Source organism: Thunnus maccoyii, chromosome 24 (assembly GCF_910596095.1).
Source record: "Thunnus maccoyii chromosome 24, fThuMac1.1, whole genome shotgun sequence".
Taxonomy (NCBI): domain Eukaryota; kingdom Metazoa; phylum Chordata; class Actinopteri; order Scombriformes; family Scombridae; genus Thunnus; species Thunnus maccoyii.
The window spans coordinates 8,428,118-8,450,764 of NC_056556.1; the positions used below are offsets into that span (position 1 = coordinate 8,428,118).

The 22,647-nt window shown below is 38.1% G+C and overlaps 1 protein-coding gene across 10 annotated transcripts in view; it reads left to right on the forward strand.

Annotated features, from left to right (window-relative positions):
- LOC121891797 (NACHT, LRR and PYD domains-containing protein 12-like) overlaps nucleotides 1-22,647 on the forward strand; it is a 118,432-nt gene that overhangs the window by 255 nt on the left and 95,530 nt on the right. For 6 of the 10 annotated variants that reach the window (XM_042404375.1, XM_042404382.1, XM_042404373.1 and 3 more), the window contains exons 2-4: nucleotides 6,220-6,503; nucleotides 6,714-6,863; nucleotides 9,814-9,936. In XM_042404375.1, the coding sequence (XP_042260309.1) occupies nucleotides 6,733-6,863; nucleotides 9,814-9,936 (254 nt within the window). In that variant the 5' untranslated portion in view covers nucleotides 6,220-6,503; nucleotides 6,714-6,732. Of the gene's footprint in view, nucleotides 1-6,219; nucleotides 6,504-6,713; nucleotides 6,864-9,813; nucleotides 9,937-10,887; nucleotides 11,011-14,445; nucleotides 14,691-22,647 lie in introns of all 10 variants that reach the window. The other 4 variants (XM_042404380.1, XM_042404383.1, XM_042404374.1 and 1 more) reach the window with 4 other exon arrangements.

Genomic DNA, 22,647 nt, shown 5'->3' on the forward strand with positions numbered 1-22,647 from the left:
CTGTAGAGGGGAGAAGAGTCAGAATGAACTTCTGTGGCTATAAAGAAAGGAAATAAAACGGGTAGATAACTTGTTTGTGTGGTATTTCCGGTGTTGTGTCGAACTCTTTCTCACGTAGCCCTCGCTGAAAGAACAGGAAGTTTCTGCTGTCTTCGGCAAATTAAGCCGTAATCATTTCTTCTAAATGCAGTCCATTTGTTCACAGTATAGGTAGCAACCTAGTTGCGGAGGGTGGTAAAAGAAAAAACAAACAAAACCCCATAAATTTTAAGGTTTTTATTCGCTCGTAACTTGTTTGTGTGGTATTTCCGGTGTTGTGTCGAACTCTTTCTCACGTAGCCCTCGCTGAGAGACCTGTACTACGAAGCAAGTTCAACATACCCAGAATATCTTTTCGGTATCTGGCTTCACTGAGCCTAACAGTGGCTTTCTAGACAACCAGGGGCCTGTTTCAGAAAGCGGGTTTAGTGAGATGAGGGAAACTCTGGGTTTTCAGTCCCAGAAAGAGAGCTAGCTTAAACTGTGGATCAGTTACCGCAGTAACTGACAAACCCTGAGTTTCTCTCTGTCAGACACGCTGTTTAATTTCCTCGTTCATTCAGTCTGTATAAATGCGCATTCAGTAGCAGAGTTTTACTGTATGTCAGAATCAAAATCCTTGTAGGATATTGGTTTAGTTACTCGAGTTACCGTTTTAATGCACATCAGTCTTTCTTTGAACAGCATTTTTTTTCTCTTATATTCAAATATTACACAGCGTGAATTCAGCCTCAGCTCAGAATCAAACCTCTGCATGTCCTTCTGTTATAACACTGTGACACAAGACAGCTGTCAGTTTATCAGAGCAGCTCCTGCACTGAAATGTTTACTGCACATAATGTGTAATCTCAGTTTAATTTTTTTTTAAATGGGTATGAAGCTTTATAATTATCTCTATCACTCATGATGTGATTGGTTGCGCTGATGGAACATCATTCTTATAATATTGGAGATTATATATTAAAATTTTAAAGTGAGCAGGATCGTGGTGCAGCTGCAGAATGTAGTTTGAAAGTGAGTTTTTTTTAAATAGGGAGCATAGTCTGAATGTGTTTTAAGAGCATTTCAGTGACAATGTTTAAATTTACTACATTTGTTGAAGTAGCTGAAATAAAGTCACTGAATGCTGTTGAGACAAGATACAAATAGACGTCTAAACATTTAAAATCTGCTGTATTTTAACCTCGACGCCTTTTAAAGTGCAAATCACCAAACACATTATTACTGGATCAGACTGTGAGTTAACAGTCATGTCTCTATGTCTTTGATCTATATTTATATATATATATATATATTTATATATTCTTTAAATCTTGAACTATATTTTTCATCTTCAGTTGCTGCCTCCTGTGTTTTATCCCCGTCAGATTAAAGCTGAACTAATATATTTAAAATGTAACGTAGCTGCAGCCTGATACACAGTCAGATTCCACTTTATCATCATTAAGGAAATGTAAGTCTGGTAAAGGATGAATTAATGGACGACACTGAATAAAACTTCATTGTTTTAACTTATTGACACTTTTCTTTGACTCTGGTTCTTTTTCTTAAAGATAAATGTGCAGCGTCCACATTCACATGAATGAATATCTCTACCTGCACTGGATTAAAATGGAGGCTCTGCCTTTTATTTACCTGTTGTTTCCTCACTTTGGTCTCGGTTACAATATAGCGGAACATGTTACTATACTGCTTTGTCATACAGCATGTTGGTGTTCAAGTTTGCTTTCTGTTGAAGTGTAAAATGTTCTAAAACTGGTGTAAAATATTGTTGGCCGTTCAAGTTTATACAGAAATCATGAAGGTTACACAGCATTTCTGATCTGATAATGGTAGAGATGGTCGTTATAGTGATGAGTTATGTTGCTTTGTTGACTGCATTGGTGGAATGAAATAAGAGTATTTATCAATACTCTTATCGGTTCTTTTTCATTACTAAAGAATTGGGGGATTTTTGAATTATTAAAGAAAGAATAAATTCAGAACAGTCAGCACAGTCACTATATAAATTCAATAATATCTCACTTGAAAGAAATTTAAAAAATGTCAATAAAATAAATAATATTCCTGACATTAAAATACTGCGTGAAGTTTAAAAAGAATGAAGAACACAGACATCAGTCAGTATCTTCATCCTGTCCTCCTCCTCCTCCTCCCTCTGCTGCTGGTTGAGAGGAGGGGCTGTTTCAGCCAGTAGTTAAGTTTACAGGAATTTAATACATTGAAGTACACGTTACAAACTAAGCTAAACACAAACACCGACACATAGAGCAGAGGAGAGGACAGAGAAGCTAGAGCGACCATAAATGACATCAAACCATGATAGAGACTCAGCAGTTTCCACGTTTACACAGGAGGCGTTCAGGTACAGTGTTGAGCGTAGGTCACTCGTGTTTTCGAAGTTCTCAGAGTTGAAAACACAAATTTGTATGTAGTTACGCAGGTAAAATGGAGGAAAAAAAGACTTGACAGTGTTGTGAAAAAATGGGGGAGATAACTTGTCTGTGTGGTGTTTCTGGGGTTGTATTTCTCACGTAGCCCTCCCTGAAAGAACAGGAAGTTTTTGCTGTTTTTTGCTCTGAATTATTAAGCCATAATAATTTCTTCTAAATGCAGTCCATTTGTCACATCATAGTATAGAAAGCAACCTAGTTGCGGAGGGTGAGAAAAAACATTAACTTTGAGTTTTTATTTGTTGGAAATTATTAACCGTACAAGATCCAGTAAAGTGCAGGTCACTGAGATGCACCAGACACTTTGGTGGATGAAAGAGAAGTGAAAGCAGCCAGCAATCCAATCACAGTGCGACACTTGCTGTAATATAATGTCATGCTTTGAATAGAATAAACACAGTGTTTGAAATAGTAATAAGTCATGACTCAACATAACAATAACACCAGATCTCCCCTTTCAATGATCAATACGTAGACTGCCATTGATTCATCAGACCTGTTCAGTCAAATGATGGACGCTGATGGTTATAAACAAACAAAATTTTATTCACGAATGAATGAGTGAGTGTACAGCACGAACCATATAAACAATACAAAACAGGAAGTTAACAATTAGACCACAATAATGCATATAAGTTAAAAATAAATATGTATTAAAGTCCATGAAAAAACAATTAAGAATAACGAATAAGTCCTGCTAACAAAAGAACCAAATGAGTGAAACATTTCTATTTGTGGCCTTTTCTGGTGATCAAGTGCTTTAACATTTAAACTGATGTCTTTGCTGTGTAATTGTAGATTAAGTTTGTAAACATATTTTTTCTATGAAAGAGTTCTGAATATGTTGTAAAAAGTTGCCATCAGGAGAAAATGTTATGTGATAAAGTCTTTCTTTTCACTGCCAAAAAAAAAGAATAACCAATAAAATTAACAGCAAACAAACAGTAAACATAAATAATGTACAGATTGAGCTTGATTTATATCTCTCTTACTCTGCCGTTTAAGTTTTGAGACCTCACATAATTGCCAGCACACCTCCGTCCACATTCAACCTGAGCAGGTCTAATCAAGTAGAAACTGAACACCTGTGTGGGTGTGCAGTGCTTATGATGAAATGTTTTAGTTGTTTTAAGATAGTCTGGCATATGCAGTTGAAGCTTCTCCCCCTTTTCAAGTAACCTTCTGGTCAGAATCTAGCAGCACAAATGGTCTTTTGACTCTGCAATATACTCCTCCAGGCCAGCTGGGAGATGTAGTCCTTCAAGCATGTCCTACATCTGCCTGGGTGTCTAAGAAAATCTCTAAAAGAAGGGACGTGACGAAAAATATGATTGGAAATTTGTTAGTTTAGATGTGATGGTTTATTATCACATATTTTATTTGTAAAAGTAATATAAACACAACACATTTTTTATGATCATATAGGAGTTGCTGGGATAGAAAAGACCGTGACTTACTTCTCTTGACAGCACAAACGTGTGTTGTTTATTCTCTAAACATCTAATCTGACAACACAGACGCATCTACATCATGTCACCTCTGCGACCAACTCTTAAAGACCCCCTCCAGACATGTTTAGACTTATAAAAATACGCTGCTTGGAACAACATTGTGAGTCTGGTTTGGTTTTTCCACAAAAAAGTATAATTATCATGTTAAAGTCCTTAAAATGGCATCTACTCCTTCTCCCTCATTAAAAATTCCACTCTATGAATATGTAAATATATTTCATTTTAAAAGTTTAACTACTTCACAGAAGATGTCTCCTACTTCACTGTTAAGTCAGTTTTCAGTGTTTGTGCACTGGAGGCTTCAAGTTTCCACATCACACTTGTATAAACTGTATATTGGACCAGGATTGGCTCCAAAGTATTTGTGATGTCACAAATTATGCTCATAGGCCCGCCTCTTCAAAGATTTTCAATGGACTCAGAGAAACTTTCCACTTCCAGCAGATGAATGTGAAAACAGCCTTCTAGTGTCAAACTCTGCACATAAATCATTCTGCACAGTGAAGCTCAAACATCCAACTGTAGGAACAAGAAGAGAAAGCTTCTTAGCAATAACTTGTCTTTTATTTACCCGTTTACTTATCGCACACAGGACGCTGCCTGATCGATGGACAGAGAGGGGAGAGACACTCTCCTCGGTGTCACAATGTGTCGCCACTTCCTGTATCTGTCGTTTCAAATTAAAAGCCCTCTATGCACTTTTGCAGCCAGGCAGACAGACCATATGTTGTGACTGAGTGTGTGACAGAGAAAAACATTTTTCTGTCAATTAGACAGAAAATGTGTGCATTCTAGTGTGTGAGTCACTTTTCAAAAGTTGCTTAAAGGTTTCATATAAATTTTAAAAGTAGCTAATTTTGTTGCTAGGTGCTTTTTGAAAAAGAAGTTGCCACGGTAGTTTGAAAAGTTGCTAAATCTAGCAACAAAATTGCTAAGTTGGCATCAGTGAGTTCAACATACCCAGGATATCTTTTAATCAGCAGGCTACATTGGGTCTAACATTGGACGTCCAGATAACCAGTACAATGAAGCTGGTATCAACCAGCTCAGTCAACTCTGGGTTTTCCAGCTACGAGCGCGTTCATGTGAAAGAGGAGAACCATGAATGAAGTACTTCTATGATATGAGATGAAACGTTGATACCAAGTACCTGCCAAGTAAAACATCTGTTTTGGGGACAGCAAAAAGTCATATTCAACCAAATGAAATGTAAACGAGCCTGTTTAACAGAATAAGAAGATGTAGAAACACTAGAAATAATTTCCACATATTAAAGATAGGCTTAGGCTTAACCTTACAACACACTTGATAATTATTTAGCATTTACTATTGATGTTACTTTGAGCATGAGACTGAACTCAGCAAATCAGTGTGAAGACCTGTCCTAGACTAACAAATGTAGGCAAATTCAAAAGAAAAAAAGTTTTGTAACGCTGTAAGTTCCAGGAAATTACATGGTAATGACGGGAAGTTACACCCTAAAACTGTATTATAAAGTATTAACTAAAGTACTAACATTTTGACCAAAACCTATTTTAATTTAACCTGTTTAAGCCAAAAGAGATCCTCATAAACATGTTTATGACATACACACACGTTGACAGGTGTAACATATGCCTCTTGCATGTTACATTAAATACATTAGTTGTGCTTTAAATGGTCACTATGTCTGACAGCAAAATCTTTTAATATAGAATATAATTTTGTCAGTAATTTTACCTTTATTTAAAAGTTGTAAGGTGTACACATTTGTGTTATTTTCATTATTTTATGCTGTTATCTTATATTTAATATTTAATACTTAGTATTTAATACATAGTATCCAAGGTAACGATGCAGCTATAAAGCCCATCACCGGGGGAACAAGTCAGACCGGGCTTGTATCCCTCAGGTGAGTGTGTGACTATTAAATGGAAACCTGTAAATAATAATGTATCGCTGACCTGAGATAGACTTTATTACTAATTATAATTATATTGACTTTCGGAGTGATTATCTATGTGAACTGATTAATCTGTATCAATAGTGTGTTTGCGTAATCTGTAATATAGTGAGTTTTTGATCCTGGTCAAGGTTAGACCGTTCGCCCTGTAATTTGTTATTTAATGGTTATTAAGCTTCATCACAGAAATAATTGATTAGTATTGTAAGTTTCCTTTGATTATGATTTTATTTATGTTGAATAGTTTTACTGAGACCGGGCTTGTATCCCCCAGATCCTGAAGTGCTTGTAAGCAATAAACGTGTCTTCGTTGGAGTCAACTGATGTCACTAACTGTCAGCCGTTAGTCCACCATCATCATCACAACACAACGCAGAGACTGTAGGCTGTCACTATTATCAGCGATATAAAGGAAACTTAACGGGGGCGTTATAAACTGTGAGGCTAATATAGTCCCCCGTTACACAGGCTCATGTGATTTCTTGTGGGTGGCAGCACTGGAACTGAAAGTGTTCAATGGAGCAGAGCAGATGGATAAAAACTGACGTCCGACGCAGGGTGAGTGTTAATAAAACATACTTATTTTACCATGAAAGTCTCAATCACTTTCATCAGTGATGACTGTAGAAGGGAGAACAGTTAGAATGACCTTCTGTGGGTATAAAGAGGAAATAAAACAGGGAGATACTAACTTTTTTGAGTGTTTTCTCTCTCGTCGCTGTGACTCTTGAACAGACTTGTTTCTCTTGAATCTGGTTTACCTCTCAGACTGATTGTAGTCCACAAGATGAGTGCTCGTGTGGAGGAAGAGGAGGGCAGAGCAGAGCCTCCAGTATCCAACGTTCTGTCTATGAAGAGTGACCGGTACAACGATCATCCTCCAACCTTCAGTAATGAACCTGGACCGTCAAACACAAAGTAAGAGAGCTGCTACCAACTCATTTATATGACTCATTAGGGCCCTGGCACTGAAAGTGTGAAGAACCTGTTGTTTTTGTAGAGATTATTAGGTCAGAGTGGTGAGAAGGCCTATTGTATCTGAAACAATTCTTCTTCTTCTCTGCAATGAATCACATTTTTGAGGAGCTAAAGGTGCTTGAAAACTCACAAAACTTTGTACGTGCATCAGAAGTGAGGGGAAATTATATTGTTTATAGTGATTTGGCTTGGGCGTTGCCAGTGGTCTCCAAAGCACAATACTTTTATACTCAGAAGTCAAGCTTTTGTGGCTTCATTCACCACAACTTTCATAGGGCCCCGCCACCGGCGCTGTATCCAGTTCTCTTTGTACATCCATGCATGAAGCCAAAAAAGTTCGACTTCCAGTTATAAAATTACTCGGATCTTCCGCATCTGTGAGGCCCATAAAGCATGTGCACCAGAGACTTCTGTCGGCTTAGCTGGCTACTTCCGGTTTAGCCTTTTCCCAAGATTGTGTGTAGGAAAAAAGCTTTTTGCGCCAATGGGCATCACATGACAGACCCGGAAGTTGCAATTACATGGTTTGGCCATTATGTCAAATTGGCTTCAAAGCCCGGTGCTGTTCCTGGGGTCTTTGGCTCAAGGTACTCAAAAATCATTCATCAGTCATCGCTGATGCGATGCCCCTTTGCCCCTTGATGTACATAGTGCCCTTTTGTCAAGGCATATTTATTTTTATTTTTATTTATTTAATTAATTAATCATTTTTGTGAAGGCTTGCGTGGCCCTTCAAGAAGAACATTTAATAATTAATAATAATTTAGCGATAAATAAAATGACCGTCATGACCGCTGCTGTCAGTCACATGATGACCTATCACCTGAGGTCAACCGTGATGTGCCCTAACAGTAGTAACTGAGTTGCTGCGGCAACCAGGGACGCTGCAAACAGACGCTCAGCGGGAGAAATAACAATGATTTAGAATTTTTGTTTCACTCTAAAAAGGGAGAACTTCAGCTGCTGGTAAGTGGAGTTTGCAGTGGTGTTATGTGCACGTTGTTTGGTGTATTTACAAGACGAAGTGAAGTGAGCATGCACGTTTGTTGTACAGCCTGTTCAATTAGCCGCCAGTTAACCACAGTGTGCTGCTTGAGGGGGGAAAGTATGGGGGCTTTTCATTACGATATATATAATGTGTTTATTGATTCGTCAGCTGATCTGACGGGATAGTTAACAGTCGGGCTGTTGTAGTAATACAGCAGATCAGCAAAACTACCTGTTGAAAGCACCGACAGCAGCTCATCATATTTATTCATAAAATGAAAATTACTGAATCATGAATCGATCACAAAAAACACTCTTGTGACTTTGTTTTCTTTTCTCCATAAGCCAAAAGGCTTCTCCTTTCTTCTTCTCCGTTTCAGTGCGTATAAAATCATCACGTCAGATTTTCACAAACTAAATAAGCAATGTTTTATTTAGACATTCTGCAGGCTACAGCTGTTTTTATTGTTCCTTTATGTCGTTTCTGTTCGTTCAGTAATTAATGGGTTTAAATTGTCTATTTGTGTCTTATTCTGTGACAGCCAGATGCTACTATAGATCTGTAATCGAGTTACACAAATTGGAGCAGTTATCAGGTGTTTTCCTTCCAGCTATCAATATGTATAAATTATTAAGTAACAGTGTAAAGTATAAATTAATTGTATGAATGGATTTTCGGTTTCAAACTTTAAAGTTTAAACTGTTACTAAATAAGTTGCACATATTTAGAGCTGACTTCTACATATTTGACAGTTGAGGTGATGTTTCCTCAAAATGACACTAGCGTGAAGATGTCCCGTTTGATGAATTAAACTCCTCCGTCTTCATGAAGAGACAGAAGTGAGGGAAGCGACATGTTAGCGTAATGAAAAGCACCCTATAACAGCAGCAACCTCCCCAGCAACCCCCGCAACAGTAACTGTACTATGTACCCCATCAGGTAAAACATGTGTGCCTTAGGTCACACTGGTGGTACTCAACATACTATGAAGTGATGATTATGAGGTACAAATGTATCACATTTTTTTTAGTGCCATGGCTGATCTGCATAACAGCTACAGTTCATATGGCTGTAAGAAGTGATAGAGGTTATTAAAAAGAAGAGATAAATAAAGACACTGCCAGAGAGCTCTGTTTGGTGTACAGTTTAATGTGCCATCACATTCAATTTATGAATGTTTCTGCCTTTGTTTTTGTTTTGAAATTATGTGAACTTTTTTGTGAGAGATGTGCACAGATAAGTGAATGTTTGGACTGCTACGTGTGTAGTCATCTTGGCATCTGTTATTGCTGTTATAATGACAGCCAATAATTTCAAATATCATTTTCATGTTGGGGTTACACAGTCAGGAACATTTGAGATGCTATTTGATAGTTGAGATGAGACAGCTGAGTGTGATTTTTGCGCTGCTGAATAAGACTGCTGTGACTTAAAATTGATTCTAAAATTAAGTCTGTTTGTTAACTAAAAGAACATGTTACTTCTAACAGAAGACACACGAACACAATGGAGAGAGAACCATAGTCCCCCTCCGATATCATCAAGTGGGGGACAATGATATAATATGATGCGATTTGTTGTAAGATTCCATGTTATATTCTGTTTGAATAAGGGTTGCTATAATTCAACATGTTATGCTGTAAGTTATGTCAGTGTATGGTGTTTAAAAGTCTTGTTCCATCTGCCCCTTTTTAACTTTGAGCACCTGCCCCTCTTAAGGTCTCTGCACGGCCCTGTGTAACAGCTGTCAGTCATTTAGAAAAAAAAACGTGATCTAATCTGCAACTTATTATCTGCAGGAGCAGCAGTTTGTGTATTTAGAGCTCCTTCAATGGCTTTGTCATCAGAGAATTTATCAAGGATTCACATGATATGAATAAAAACATCTTGGTGGTGTTACAGACGTCAGACAGACCACAGACAGAGAGCAGAGTCTCTAGCATCGGACTGTCTGTCTATGAAGAGTGACCGGTCCATGGGTCATCCTCCGCACTTCAGTAATGAACCTGGACCCTCAGACACAAAGTAAGAGACTGTTTCTGCTGTAAAGTGATTGACTAATGGCTAAATGTATTGCTGCATTAATGATCCACTTGTGTAGCACCGCCTACTCCATAGCGCCCTCAAACACAGAGCCATGTTGGAATAAAGTTGCTTTGATGTTCATGAAATTCGGTGGGATCATTGTCCTCATCATTCGGGACATAATTACGTTTTTTTTTCCACCCGGCAGGAAGTCAGCCATTTTGAATTTCTTGCATCAATTTTCAGTTTACAAACACAGGTTTTCGGCCTTTCCGATGCAGAAAAAGTCAAGAAACTTTGGATCCATGTTCGAACTAGTAAATATTTCAATTTGATATCGCAGTTGGGCTTAGGTGTGGCAGGTCAGCTCTATAGCAACCCTTAATTACTTTTAGCATTTATGAGCTGCTAGGGCTGCTCAAAAACTCAGGATAGTTTGCGCATGCATCAGAAGTGGCAAAACTTGATATCTAATAAGGATCTTGGGCTTGGGCGTGGCAAAATGGCTCAAGGGCACCCCCTAGAAAATTTCAAAGTCAAAGCCTCCACCTTTAAATCTGATGTAGATGTAAGAAATTTGGTAGGAAGATGTAACATCTCCAGACTGAAAAAAAAGCCTCTCGGAGTCATATCCTAAGTCCAACAGGAAGTCAGCCATTTTGAGTTTACTGTGCAATTTTAACGAATTCCTCCTAGAGAATCAACCAGAGCGACTTCAAATTTGGTAGGTGACATCTAAAGACTTTTGTGATGCTAAATTGCAGAGCTTTTGACTTTGAGTTAGTATCTGTGACAGCTGTCAGTCATTTAGAAAAGCTGTGATCTAATCTGTGGCTTATTATCTGCAGGAGCAGCAGTTTGTGTATTTAGAGCTCCTTCAATGGCTTTGTCATCAGAGAATTTATCAAGGATTCACATGATATGAATAACAACATCTTGGTGGTGTTACAGACGTCAGACAGACCACAGACAGAGAGCAGAGTCTCCAGCATCGGACTGTCTGTCTATGAAGAGTGACCGGTCCATGGGTCGTCCTCCGCACTTCAGCAATGAACCTGGACCCTCAGACACAAAGTAAGAGACTGTTTCTGCTGTAAACTTATTTACTAATGGCTAAATGTATTGCTGCATTAATGATCCACTTGTGTAGCACTGCCTACTACATAGTGACCGGTCCATCAATCCTCCTATGAACTTCAATAATGAACCTGGACCCTCAGACACAAAGTAAGAGACTGTTTCTGCTGTAAACTGACCTGATGGAAGATGATTCAGTGAGGATGAAGACAAACTGCTCCGCTACAATATTTCTATTCATAATGCAGAAACTACAGATAGTATTTCTGTAGCAACCCTCCATGTCAGAATTTACATTTCAAAAAGATATTCATACATCTTTGCCCCAACGTTGAAGTCACTGTCACTGAAAGGATGTGTTTCAAATGTGTGATTCATTTTCTCACGTTTTTACTCAAAGTATGTAATTCAACGCACTCAACTCACAATCAAAAAGCCGGGTGCTAAATCCTTAGAATATTGACATTGAATAAAGACGGGGATTAGGACAGCACACCTAGTCAACTGATTTTAAATTTGAATTACAGGTGCCCTTCATCAGCGTGTATGCTGGCAATCAACACAATCCACAACAGGTGAGCTTATTATAGACGTCCACAACTGACACAACAGGTTCATCCAAACAGAGGGAGCTACACATATGAGTCATAACATAATAAACAAAATAAACAAAAAAGCAAAAATGACTTATGTCCAGTTTGTAAAAAGACAAATAAAAAGACAAGTAAATAATCAAATAAAAATCAAATCTCATTCATGTGGCACATCATAGAGAATTATATACAGATCATACAAGGAAAATATCTTAAGTTCATAAAAGGAAAATGAAATCTCCTATTCAGTCCATTGAGAGTCAAGGCATTTAGAGAGTGTGTCTGATATGTCTCCTTCTACAGAAGAACTCTGTCCCTGTAGCCATCTCTCCTTGGCATATTCACAATTTCTAAGAGCATAGTTATGACATCTCGTAGAACTCAAATAAACCAAAACAAAACCAAATTCTGTTCAGTTCATGAGAAACAAATAAAAATACTACTACTACTACTACTAATACTAATAATAATGATAATAATAATGAATACATAAACAATAATTAAAAAATTAAGTGAATCAAACAAATAAAATGAATAAAGTAAAATAAAATAAACTGAAATGCAAACACCTCAATCATGTAGCAGATTCTTCACTAGAAAACAGGAAAATGAAATCTGTTCATTCAACCCCTCGAGAATGAGGATATTCGGGGAGTGTATCCAGTATGTCTCCCTCTGTAGAAGGATTCTGTCTCTGCCACCTCTCCATGGCATATTCACAGTTTCAATGCTCATGTAATGTAAGTCTGACAAACTATGGTTATGGCTGTTAAAATGCCTAGCCACAGATGATATATCGTCATGATTGTGGATGGAACACTTATGCTCACAGATCCTAGTTTTGAACTCTCGTTTTGTTTTACCAACGTAATATAAATTTCATGGACATTTTAACAAATAAACAACATATTTGGTATTGCATGTAATCCTGCCTTTAACCTTAATCTCCACACCAGATTTCAGGTTAAATGATTACCCTGAATCATAGCATAACAGTGTACACAATTATGACAAGGAAAGTTAGCACTGGGAATCTGAGACAAAAAGTGCATGTAACTCTCAGGTAAATCAGACTTCACCAAGAGGTCGCGTAAGTTGGAGGACCTCTATAAAAGTATGGATGGAATTTGAAATGCACTCGCAATATGGGGGTCACTCTCCAAAATATGCTAATGTTCACTCACTACTTTTTGGAGTGACTTAGAGATAGAACTGAATGTAGACACTAGTGCCAAGCCCCGAGAAGAGATCCTTCCCTTGGTTTAAGTAGCTCTGATCGCTGAACTAGGCGTACCCTCTTAAGATACTAATCCAATAACGTCTCTCCATAACCCCTACACACTTAAAATTATCACATAAGACTTTAGCATTTGACTCAAATGAATCCTCTGATTTACAGATGCGTCTAATCCCCAATAATTGACTGTAAGGTAAACTTCTCGGTTTTCTTTTTATATACTCCTGTGTGTATAGAGGTTCCCACTTTTTTCACCAAAACATCCAAAAAAGAGATACATCCAACATCAAAACACAATGTTAAGTTAATAGATTCCTTCCTTGAGTTCATGTATGCATGGAATTCTTTCAAGTCATTAGCACTACCACTCCAAATGAAAAATTAATCATCTATATATTCTCCAATTTTAATTAATTTAGAATGGGGATTATGATTATGAATAAAATCTAACTTAAATTTCCCCTTAATCAGACTTGCATAATACGGAGCCACCAGTGAGCCCATAGCTGAGCCCTGATGTTGGAGATAATATTGGTCCTGAAACTTAAAATAATTCTTTGTCAATACTTCCCTGGTTAAAGATAACAAAAACTCCATGGAGGGATCCAATTCAGTTCTGAGATTCAAAAAATAACTCAGAGCTTCCAGGCTGTCCTTGTGAGGTATACTGGGATACAAACTAGAGACAGCCATCTCTTTTTTGGATGTTTTGGTGAAAAAAGTAGTTAGTTAGTTTGTGAGTTAGATTTTATTTATAATCATAATCCCTATTCTAAGTTAATTAAAATGGGAGATATATAGATGATTTATATTTCATTATTTTTCTAATCCCCTTCTTTACTCAAAATATACCTCAGGTCTGCTGTTGTAAGCTACCAGATGTCCTATTGAATGCATATCATAATAGTGCAACATGTGGTGAAAAGGTTATTTGTAGAAATGCTTTGCTCACCTTGATAATGTGTGTTTGAGTTTTCTCTTCAGCTAACAGCTTACATAAAATATGGTGAAGAAAATTAAGCTCAAAGGTCCACTTACTAATCTTTTGGAGCTTGCAGTTGAAAGCTCTGAATCATCAGTAAGTGGACCTTACTAATGCATGTCACACACTGTTACATGCTGTGTGTCTTAGACTGCTGGTCTACCACAAGTTTTAGACCACTTCTAACCTCAGTTCAAACCTAACTAACCCAAGATAAGCTGCCCAAAGGGACTGTAAAGCAGTAAAGGACATAATCAGCTCTCTTTAATGGAAGGCTTTTACAGTGAAGCAGCTGCAGGAAGTGTCGAGTTTGTGTTAACAGCAAACTACAAGCAGATCACTAAATGTTTAGTAAGACAGCTAGATAAGATTGTTTTTAAAGATTTTCTCGGTTTTCAGCAGAGAGACAAATGAATCTCTTTAAGTCAGTTTACAAGACTTAAATATGTATTTATGAAAACAGGAGAGTTTGAATAAAATGAATAATTATTGTCAGAGAAGAAGCTACACTTTTACTATTCTCTGTGACTGTCTGAGCTTTTAGACAGTGTTTGCCAAATCTTAATATTTTTCAACAACAATCAATGAAGCATATTAGTGATAAAGAAATGTCTTTACAGAGAGAAGAAGAAGAAGAGGAGTGGTGTTTCTGTGGAGGAGCAACTGTCCTGCTGTTCTTTGTGTCAGGAGGACGTCCTGAAGGATCCAGTCTCTACCAGCTGTGGACACTGGTTCTGCAGACAGTGCATCAACTCATACTGGGACCAGTCTGCTTCATCAGGAGACTTCTCCTGTCCTCAGTGTGGAAAAATATCCAGAACAAGACCTGGACTGCAGACAGACACTCAGACCATCACTGTACAAAGTAAGACTGATTGTTTTTGTGTTGATAATAATGAATAATTGTCAGATTGTCTTTGTTTAGTCTCACATGTTTTCTCTGTTTTAGTGAATGTTGCTCTCCAGGAGGTTTTACTTGAACATAAGATCAGTCTGAGGAGGAGATGTGAACATGTGACTGAAGGAACTGATGAAGCAGGAAGTGAAACCCTCCTCAACAGCATCTACACTGAGCTCTACATCACAGAGGGACAGAGTGAAGAGGTTAATACCCAACATGAGGTGAGGCAGTTTGAGACAGCTTCCAAGATGAAGATCCTCCATGACACTCCAATCAAGTGTCACGACATTTTTAAAGTCTTTACAGCCGAAGAGGAACACAAAAGCTCACCTGTTGAATCCTCACCTGACAAAAAGGAACACATCAGAGTCGTTATGACGAGCGGCGTCGCTGGTGTTGGAAAAACCTTCTCAGTGCAGAAGTTCACTCTGGACTGGGCAGAGGGCTTGGAAAACCAAGATGTCAGTCTGGTGATTCTGTTTTCATTCAGGGAGCTGAACTTGATCAAAGATGAGCAGTACAGTCTTCTCATGCTGATCCATGTTTTCCATCCAACATTACAGAAGGTCACAGCAGAGAAGCTCGCTGTCTGTAAAGTTTTGTTCATCTTTGATGGCCTGGATGAAAGCAGACTTTCATTAGATTTCAAGAACATGACGGTCATGTCTGATGTCACACAGAAGTCATCAGTCAACATGCTGTTGACAAACCTCTTCAAGGGGAATCTACTTCCCTCGGCTCTCGTCTGGATAACTTCCCGACCTGCAGCAGTGAATCAGATCCCTCCTACATGTGTTAAAAGGGTAACAGAAGTACGAGGCTTCACTGACGCCCAAAAGGAGGAGTACTTCAGGAGGAGATTCAGTGATAAAGATCTCTTCAGCAAAATCATCTCACACATTAAGACATCTAGGAGCCTCCACATCATGTGTCACATCCCAGTCTTCTGCTGGATCACTGCTACAGTTCTGGAGCACATGTTGACTACAGACCAGAGAGGAGAGCTGCCCAAGACCCTGACTGACATGTACTCACACTTCCTGCTGGTTCAGACAAAGAGGAAGAAGCACAAGTATAATGAGGGACATGAGACGAGGCCACAGAAACTGATGAAGGCTGACAGGGAGGTTCTTCTGAAGCTGGGGAGGCTGGCGTTTGAACAGCTAGAGAAGGGAAACATTGTGTTCTACCAAGAAGACCTGGAGCAGTGTGGTCTTGATGTCAAAGAGGCCGCAGTGTACTCAGGATTTTGTACAGAGATCCTCAAAACAGAGAGTGTGATATTCAAGAAAACAGTCTACAGCTTTGTTCATCTGAGTGTTCAGGAGTTTCTGGCTGCAGTCTACATGTACCACTGTTACACCAGCAGCAACACAAGGGTACTGAAGGCCTTCCTGGGATACTACAGTCACTCATCCCTGGATAACTTCCTGATGAAAGCCATGAAGAAATCTCTTCAAAGTGAAAATGGACACCTCGACTTGTTTGTTCGTTTCCTTCATGGCCTTTCGGTGAAGTCCAACCAGAGTCTCTTAGGAGGCCTGCTGGGTTGGAAAAAGAACAGTCAAGAAATCATCCAGAGAACCATCAACAACCTGAAGGAGATGGATACTAATGTCTCTCCTGACAGAAGCATCAATATCTTCCACTGTCTGATGGAGATGAACGACCGCTCAGTACATCAGGAGATCCAAGAGTTCCTGAAGTCAGAGAACAGATCAGAGAAGGAACTCTCTGATATCCACTGCTCAGCTCTGGCCTACATGCTGCAGATGTCAGAGGAGATTCTGGATGAGTTGGACCTGAAGAAGTACAACACATCAGAGGAGGGACGACGGAGACTGATCCCAGCTGTAAGGAACTGCAGAAAGGCTGTGTAAGTCCAGATGTGATTATCAACATTATAAATCTATCACTGCAGAACACACACACATCTCTCATGTCCAGCTGCTCAGTCCAAACTGTTTTAGATACTTCCTGTTGCCTCTGTACTCAACTCTGAAGAGTCTATTTGGTCTCCAAACGTTGTACTCTTTGTATCTGTAACTAAGATAAACACTTTTAAGGGAGTGTTTTACAGTGTTGAGAGTGATTGGGAAACAAAATATCAACATTATAAAGCCAATATTACATCAATCATATCAATATTACAATCAAGTGTAATGTAAATGTATAGTGCATGCTGTAAAGTGTGAATCACTTTACATTAGAGATGCACTGATGTGGAATTTCAGGGCCAATGACAACAATTGATAATTATGTTTGTTGTGTCTGATACCAATATGATAACCAATATTATTAATCTTAAAACAATGTAGGTTATGTTTTTTTGTAAGTTACACTGGCCTTCTGAAAAGGCAGCAACACAGAGCAGAGGAGAGAAAGGCAAGAGAGGCAGGACTGTACAGACTACTATAATCTACTCTAAAATCATGTCTGCTCTGTTACTCTCAGTCTGCTCCAGTACCAACACAAGACCTGACATTAAAAAACTCCCTGTTCACAACCAGGTTTAGAATGATGTCACTAGTCCACAGTCACTGTAAAAAGGCTCTGCATTATCGGACACAATTATTGGCTGAAATTCAATTACCAAAACAATTACAATACAGTAGTTACATTTTCTCATTTCTTGGCCAATAAAATATCAGCCACTGACATATCATACATCCCTCCTTTACATACATGCACACTGTAAAACTAACAAACTATTAAAGTGTGTTCAGCTTGTGTTACAGCTGCTTGTTGCCAAAATTGTAAACCAGTTATTCTCACAACAATTATTCTTCAGTTGTAACCAAAACTTTGAGAGCAAGAAAAACTTTGAAGTTGATTTGTTTACACTTATGAACACAGTTATTCTGTTTAATTATAAACAGTGTTACATGTTACAGTTTGTCCTTCACCTTCTAGTTTTAATACAAATCCAGCAAAAGAACTTCAGGACTTAAGGATTTGTGTTTTGACAGTCAGCATTTTATCACAACAGACAGCATTTTACCATATATGCACTATATGGAGCTGCTCAGCCCCCACAACAAAATTTGCTTTGTCATCAAAATGCATAGTGTCTATATTTATGATAAAAGTGTTTGATTTTAACATATTTAAATGTAATATATTTTGTAATAACAGGCTTAAGGACTGTGGACTCTCAGAGACTCACTGTGAAGTTGTGGCCTCAGCTCTGAAGTCCAACCCCTCCCATCTCAGAGAGCTTGACCTGAGTGGAAACTCCAACCTGCACAACTCAAGATTGATTCTGTCTGCTGGACTGGAGAGTCCAAACTGTAGACTGGAGACTCTGAGGTCAGTTCACCGACTGTGTTTTCCTCTTGTACATCTTGTATGTACCCAGTTATTTAAATTCATAATAGAAGTTTCAGATTTAATTTGATTCATTTGTATTTCACAAATCACTAAAATGTTTAAAGTCCAAAATGCCTGAACAGTTGATTTCACTTTGAATTTAGTCAAACATCGAAAGGGTCTGATATTTGTAAGAAATTATTGAAATTATTGGACAACTTTATGTTAGACCAATTTAATGTTTATAAGAGTTTATAAGACTTTCATTGCATATCCATGAATAATGTCTTATATATTAAAAATTGAGAACACTATTTTGTGGGAACTTATACATAAAAGTCTCTCTCACACACACTTTAATACACTCATACAGGAGAACAGACAAAGAGAGCAAATCATATTTCCAAATGCAGTTTGTATCTCAAGTCGTGTCTGAGCTGCTACACTTCAACATGTGCATGATGCTTCCTGGCAGAAAATGATGTTACTTTGTGTAGCTGCACCACCAGTTAAAAGGGAAGTCATGTGAAAGTCTGGTGTTTGGCACTGATCACAGTCAGTCAGCGGTGATGATGAGGGTAAATCTGTGGTTAGAAATTAGTGTCTCAGTAGGAGGAAAATATTGATTTTTCTGTATATACTCAAGTTCTGTAGTGTTTTAATGAAATTACACTTAATTGTTACCATTTACAGGAAGAAGATGAATAAAAGTAAAGCATAAGCTTTTAATCCATCATGTCTAATTTGATCCATTTTACAGTCAGCAGCATTTTATTGATCTGTGTTGACATGAATACATGTCTGAATGTTGTTGTGTCCATAGAGGCCATTTATGAGATCAGTGTATCTGAGGAGAAAAAAAGAAAGAGAGAGAAACTCCCCATTCATTCTGTATTTTGTTTGTGATTTTGAATGAATCAATTGATTTTGATGTTGTAAAAAACAGTGAGAGCTGCATCAACCAGATGTTGTTCTTCGTAGATTGTCACATCTCAGTAGCCAATGGTATTGTTTACATGAATCACGTGACACAGACAGCGCGGAATATCTAAACACAGAGCATCGCTCAACTTTAGCTCATAGTTCTGAGTGACAGAACAAACATCGGAATTCAACATGATGGAATAAAAACGGTAAGATTCATATTATTGTTGTTGAAAGTTCAATCAGTGAAAACGAGTCAGTGACAGTGAAAACATAAACGATGGACAAATAACGATTTGCTACAGATGGTAGTTGGTCAGCTAATGTTAGCCTGGCGCTGGGCAAGTTCATGTTTATCCTACTAATTGCAAGTAAATTACACATTATTATTAAAAGAAAATAACAAGCAGATAGGTGTTTAATTGTGTCCTGTAGGCTGAAGACCTAACTGTTGGCCTGTGCGCCCGGCGTGTGTGAACAGGCTGAATGTACTGAACATAACCACCTACTATATGAAGTAACGTAATTTTTTTTTACCATTTAATATTTATCGCACTCTTCACTTCTTTACACCATTTCAATCCTGTTTACAGTTCACAGAAACGCCTGTATATAGTCATTCCTTGTGTATATTTCTGAAGATTGTTGTGTTGTTATTCTGTGTAAGAACATTGAGAGCCACTAAAGCGGAGTCAAACTGCTTGTATGTGTAAACATACTTGGCCAATAAAGATGATTCTGATTTGTAGGATAAAGTTACGGGTTATTTACCATTGAAGGCTCCAGCAATTTTGATTAAATGTTAAGTAATTGTTAAGCCCTAGGCCTCTGACTCAGGCCCCTGCTCGAAAATGGCATACTCATAATGAATACAGTATATCTCTGCAACTACAATGTTTATATGAACACTTTCTATATCATAATAAAGGTAACACGTGTGAGGTTTGTGCAGAGGTGTAAGCATCAGTATAGATGTTACTGGGTCAGAGTAAATGAAGATGGAACGTGGCATAAAGGAAATATTTCATTTCCACCTAAAAAAAACAAAACTTAACAGTATTATAGTAAATATCCCCTTTGAAATTATGCAGTTGCAGCCCCAAACCTCTAGTAAACCATAAAACAGCATGTGAACATTACCTGTCCCAAAAATGATGCTAAGAAGGTGAAGCAGAGCAAAGTTAGAGAAGTTTTAGTGGAGAAAAAATTCCGAATTAGCTATTTGTAATTACATCAAATGTAATGTAATCTTAATGTAATCTGAGCAACGATCTCAGCTAACCTGAGCAATAGGCATCAATATCTCCGGAAACCATTGGTCGATTTGGACCATATTTGGACGCTTTAGGCCTCTAATCAAAGCTCACAAACTCCGCTATCGATTGTTTTTGACTGAATCTGTTTCAGTACTACAATTCAACCACTAGATGGAGACATAGACCGTGTGTTCGCATGGAAGGCTTAGACAATGGCCGACTTCACTTTGTCCTTCCTACCGGGAAAGTGGATACAGAAAGGCTGTAATCAACTCAAAATGACCCAGAAACATTGGAGTAGCTATTACTAGTGGTTTTATGTGGCCAGACGCAACTTTTGATTACAAAAACAGCAAAGGTAAGACACAATTTGTAGTTGTTAATGTAAAAACGGAAGTTTTTCTATATTACTTCGACGTTTTTTCCAGTGAGTTTTGGTCGGATAGTGATAGGAGTTATATTGCTGGAATCTGTGAAATCTCAGGATTCATTTGATGTGTGTGTGGATAGCGTGAAATGAAAGATATCAGGGACGCTTTTTGTTACACGCTCACAGTTGCTTGGTGTTTGACTTGTGTTTCGTTTAGGTAGAAATGGTTACGCTAGCTTACTAGCCGAGCTTCTTCTGAACAAAACGGTACGTGGTGTGATTATGCTCTTCCGTGTTAGATACCCTGTGACGCGTTTGCTTGTACGACGGCAGCGCTGCTCCCGCCGGCGGGGGCGCTCGGGCTGTCCTCTAGTGAAGCTGCAAGTTGTGCAGCTGTTTGCTGGGAGCTCTGTAATTCCTAAATTAAGTCATTATTTGTGTTATTTATCATTTAGGTAACCTGGTGTTTGCTTATTTTTTTCTTTTAACTCCTGATGTAGTCTACTCTTATTTTGTGTCCAACATAGGTAATGGTAAATGGTTAAATGTTGTTACTTTATGTACAGTACATAGTGTATAGTAGGTGTTTATCTACAGTATATAACTTGCAGCCTGCTCAGATATACAATAGTGAGTGAAATATTACACATTTTGTATTTTAGACTGAAATAAATGTATATAATTTGTTGGTACAGTGGACATTATAGTGTAACAATGTAAATGTAAAACAGGGTACCCCGATCTCCCCACAACAGACATCATCTGGTTAGTTTTATATAAAACAATCTGCAGACCTGATCTATATGATAGAGTGACGTGTGTTTACTGTAGCTAACGTTAGTCCAGCTGCTGGAAACAGCTGCTCAGCTGGACGGATGTCCCGGGGACGAAACAATACTGTTGCTGTGACTTTATCTGTCCATTTACTGTCACCGCTAAAATGCATTTATACTCAGATCAGGGGAGTGTTGCTTAGACAGTTCATCACTTTTGTGTTGATTTTGTTGGGAGCATGTGTAATTAGAGTCCTGCTGTCTGACAGTCAGCTCTCAGCCTGCATTAACCGAGCAGCTGCTTCTGTTCAACATGTTAGTTTAGCGTTAGCATGAGCCTCAGATAGCTAAACCGCACAGCCACCAGACAACAACTCCGTGGAGTTTTCACAGCTTTATGCTTCAGAGTTCAACCAGATGACACAGTGAGCAGATTGAGGCTCACCGTGAGTCTGCAACTGTTTTTCTTCGTCGGGAGGCAGGGAGGTGCGTTCGTTTTACAGCTTGTGCGGCCCTTACGGGCGGTCTGCAGAAACACCTGTAACTCAATCAGTTGAATTATCAATGGCAATTAACCCATAATCGATGAATCATTGACATCCTTAATTCATATCATCTATTTTTTCTATACCAGTAAGCTCAATTTGCAGCATAGCCAAGCATATGTGAAATTTCTTAATAACCTAAACATGGATGAGGGTGGATGTGTTTTAAGGCACCACAGTTGAATAAGGACAAAATAATCCATGTTCTTCTATGAGAATGAAACTTAGTAATATACACTCTCATCCAATATATTTCTGTATTATAACCTTTAATTTTTAATATGAAATTATGCAAATTAGGCAAACTCATGTAATCAGTCGGAACAAATATAATTATTTCAGGTGCGTTGTCTTCCCTTAATCTAATGTGTATAATAATCATTAATCAATAAGAAAATATAAATGTACAGCGGGGGGAAATAAGTATTCAATACATCAACCTTTTTTCAGGAGACATATTTCCAGTGCAGCTATTCATATGAAATTAAGAGCTGACATTGGTATTAAATCAATAAGGCAACACAGCTAAAGAAATCATAACATGCCAATCAACAAAAAACTTATGTGCATTGAATTGGAATGACACAGGACAAAAGTATTGAACAGGCAGTAAGAAAAAGCACTGAACCAGGTGATTCCATTAATTAGTCCTCTTACCTGTGCTAATTACAATCAGCTGGGTTAGTGCATGTGGCTGTTAGCACTTCCACTCTTTTAAAAAGGGTTAGACATCTGTGAAGATAT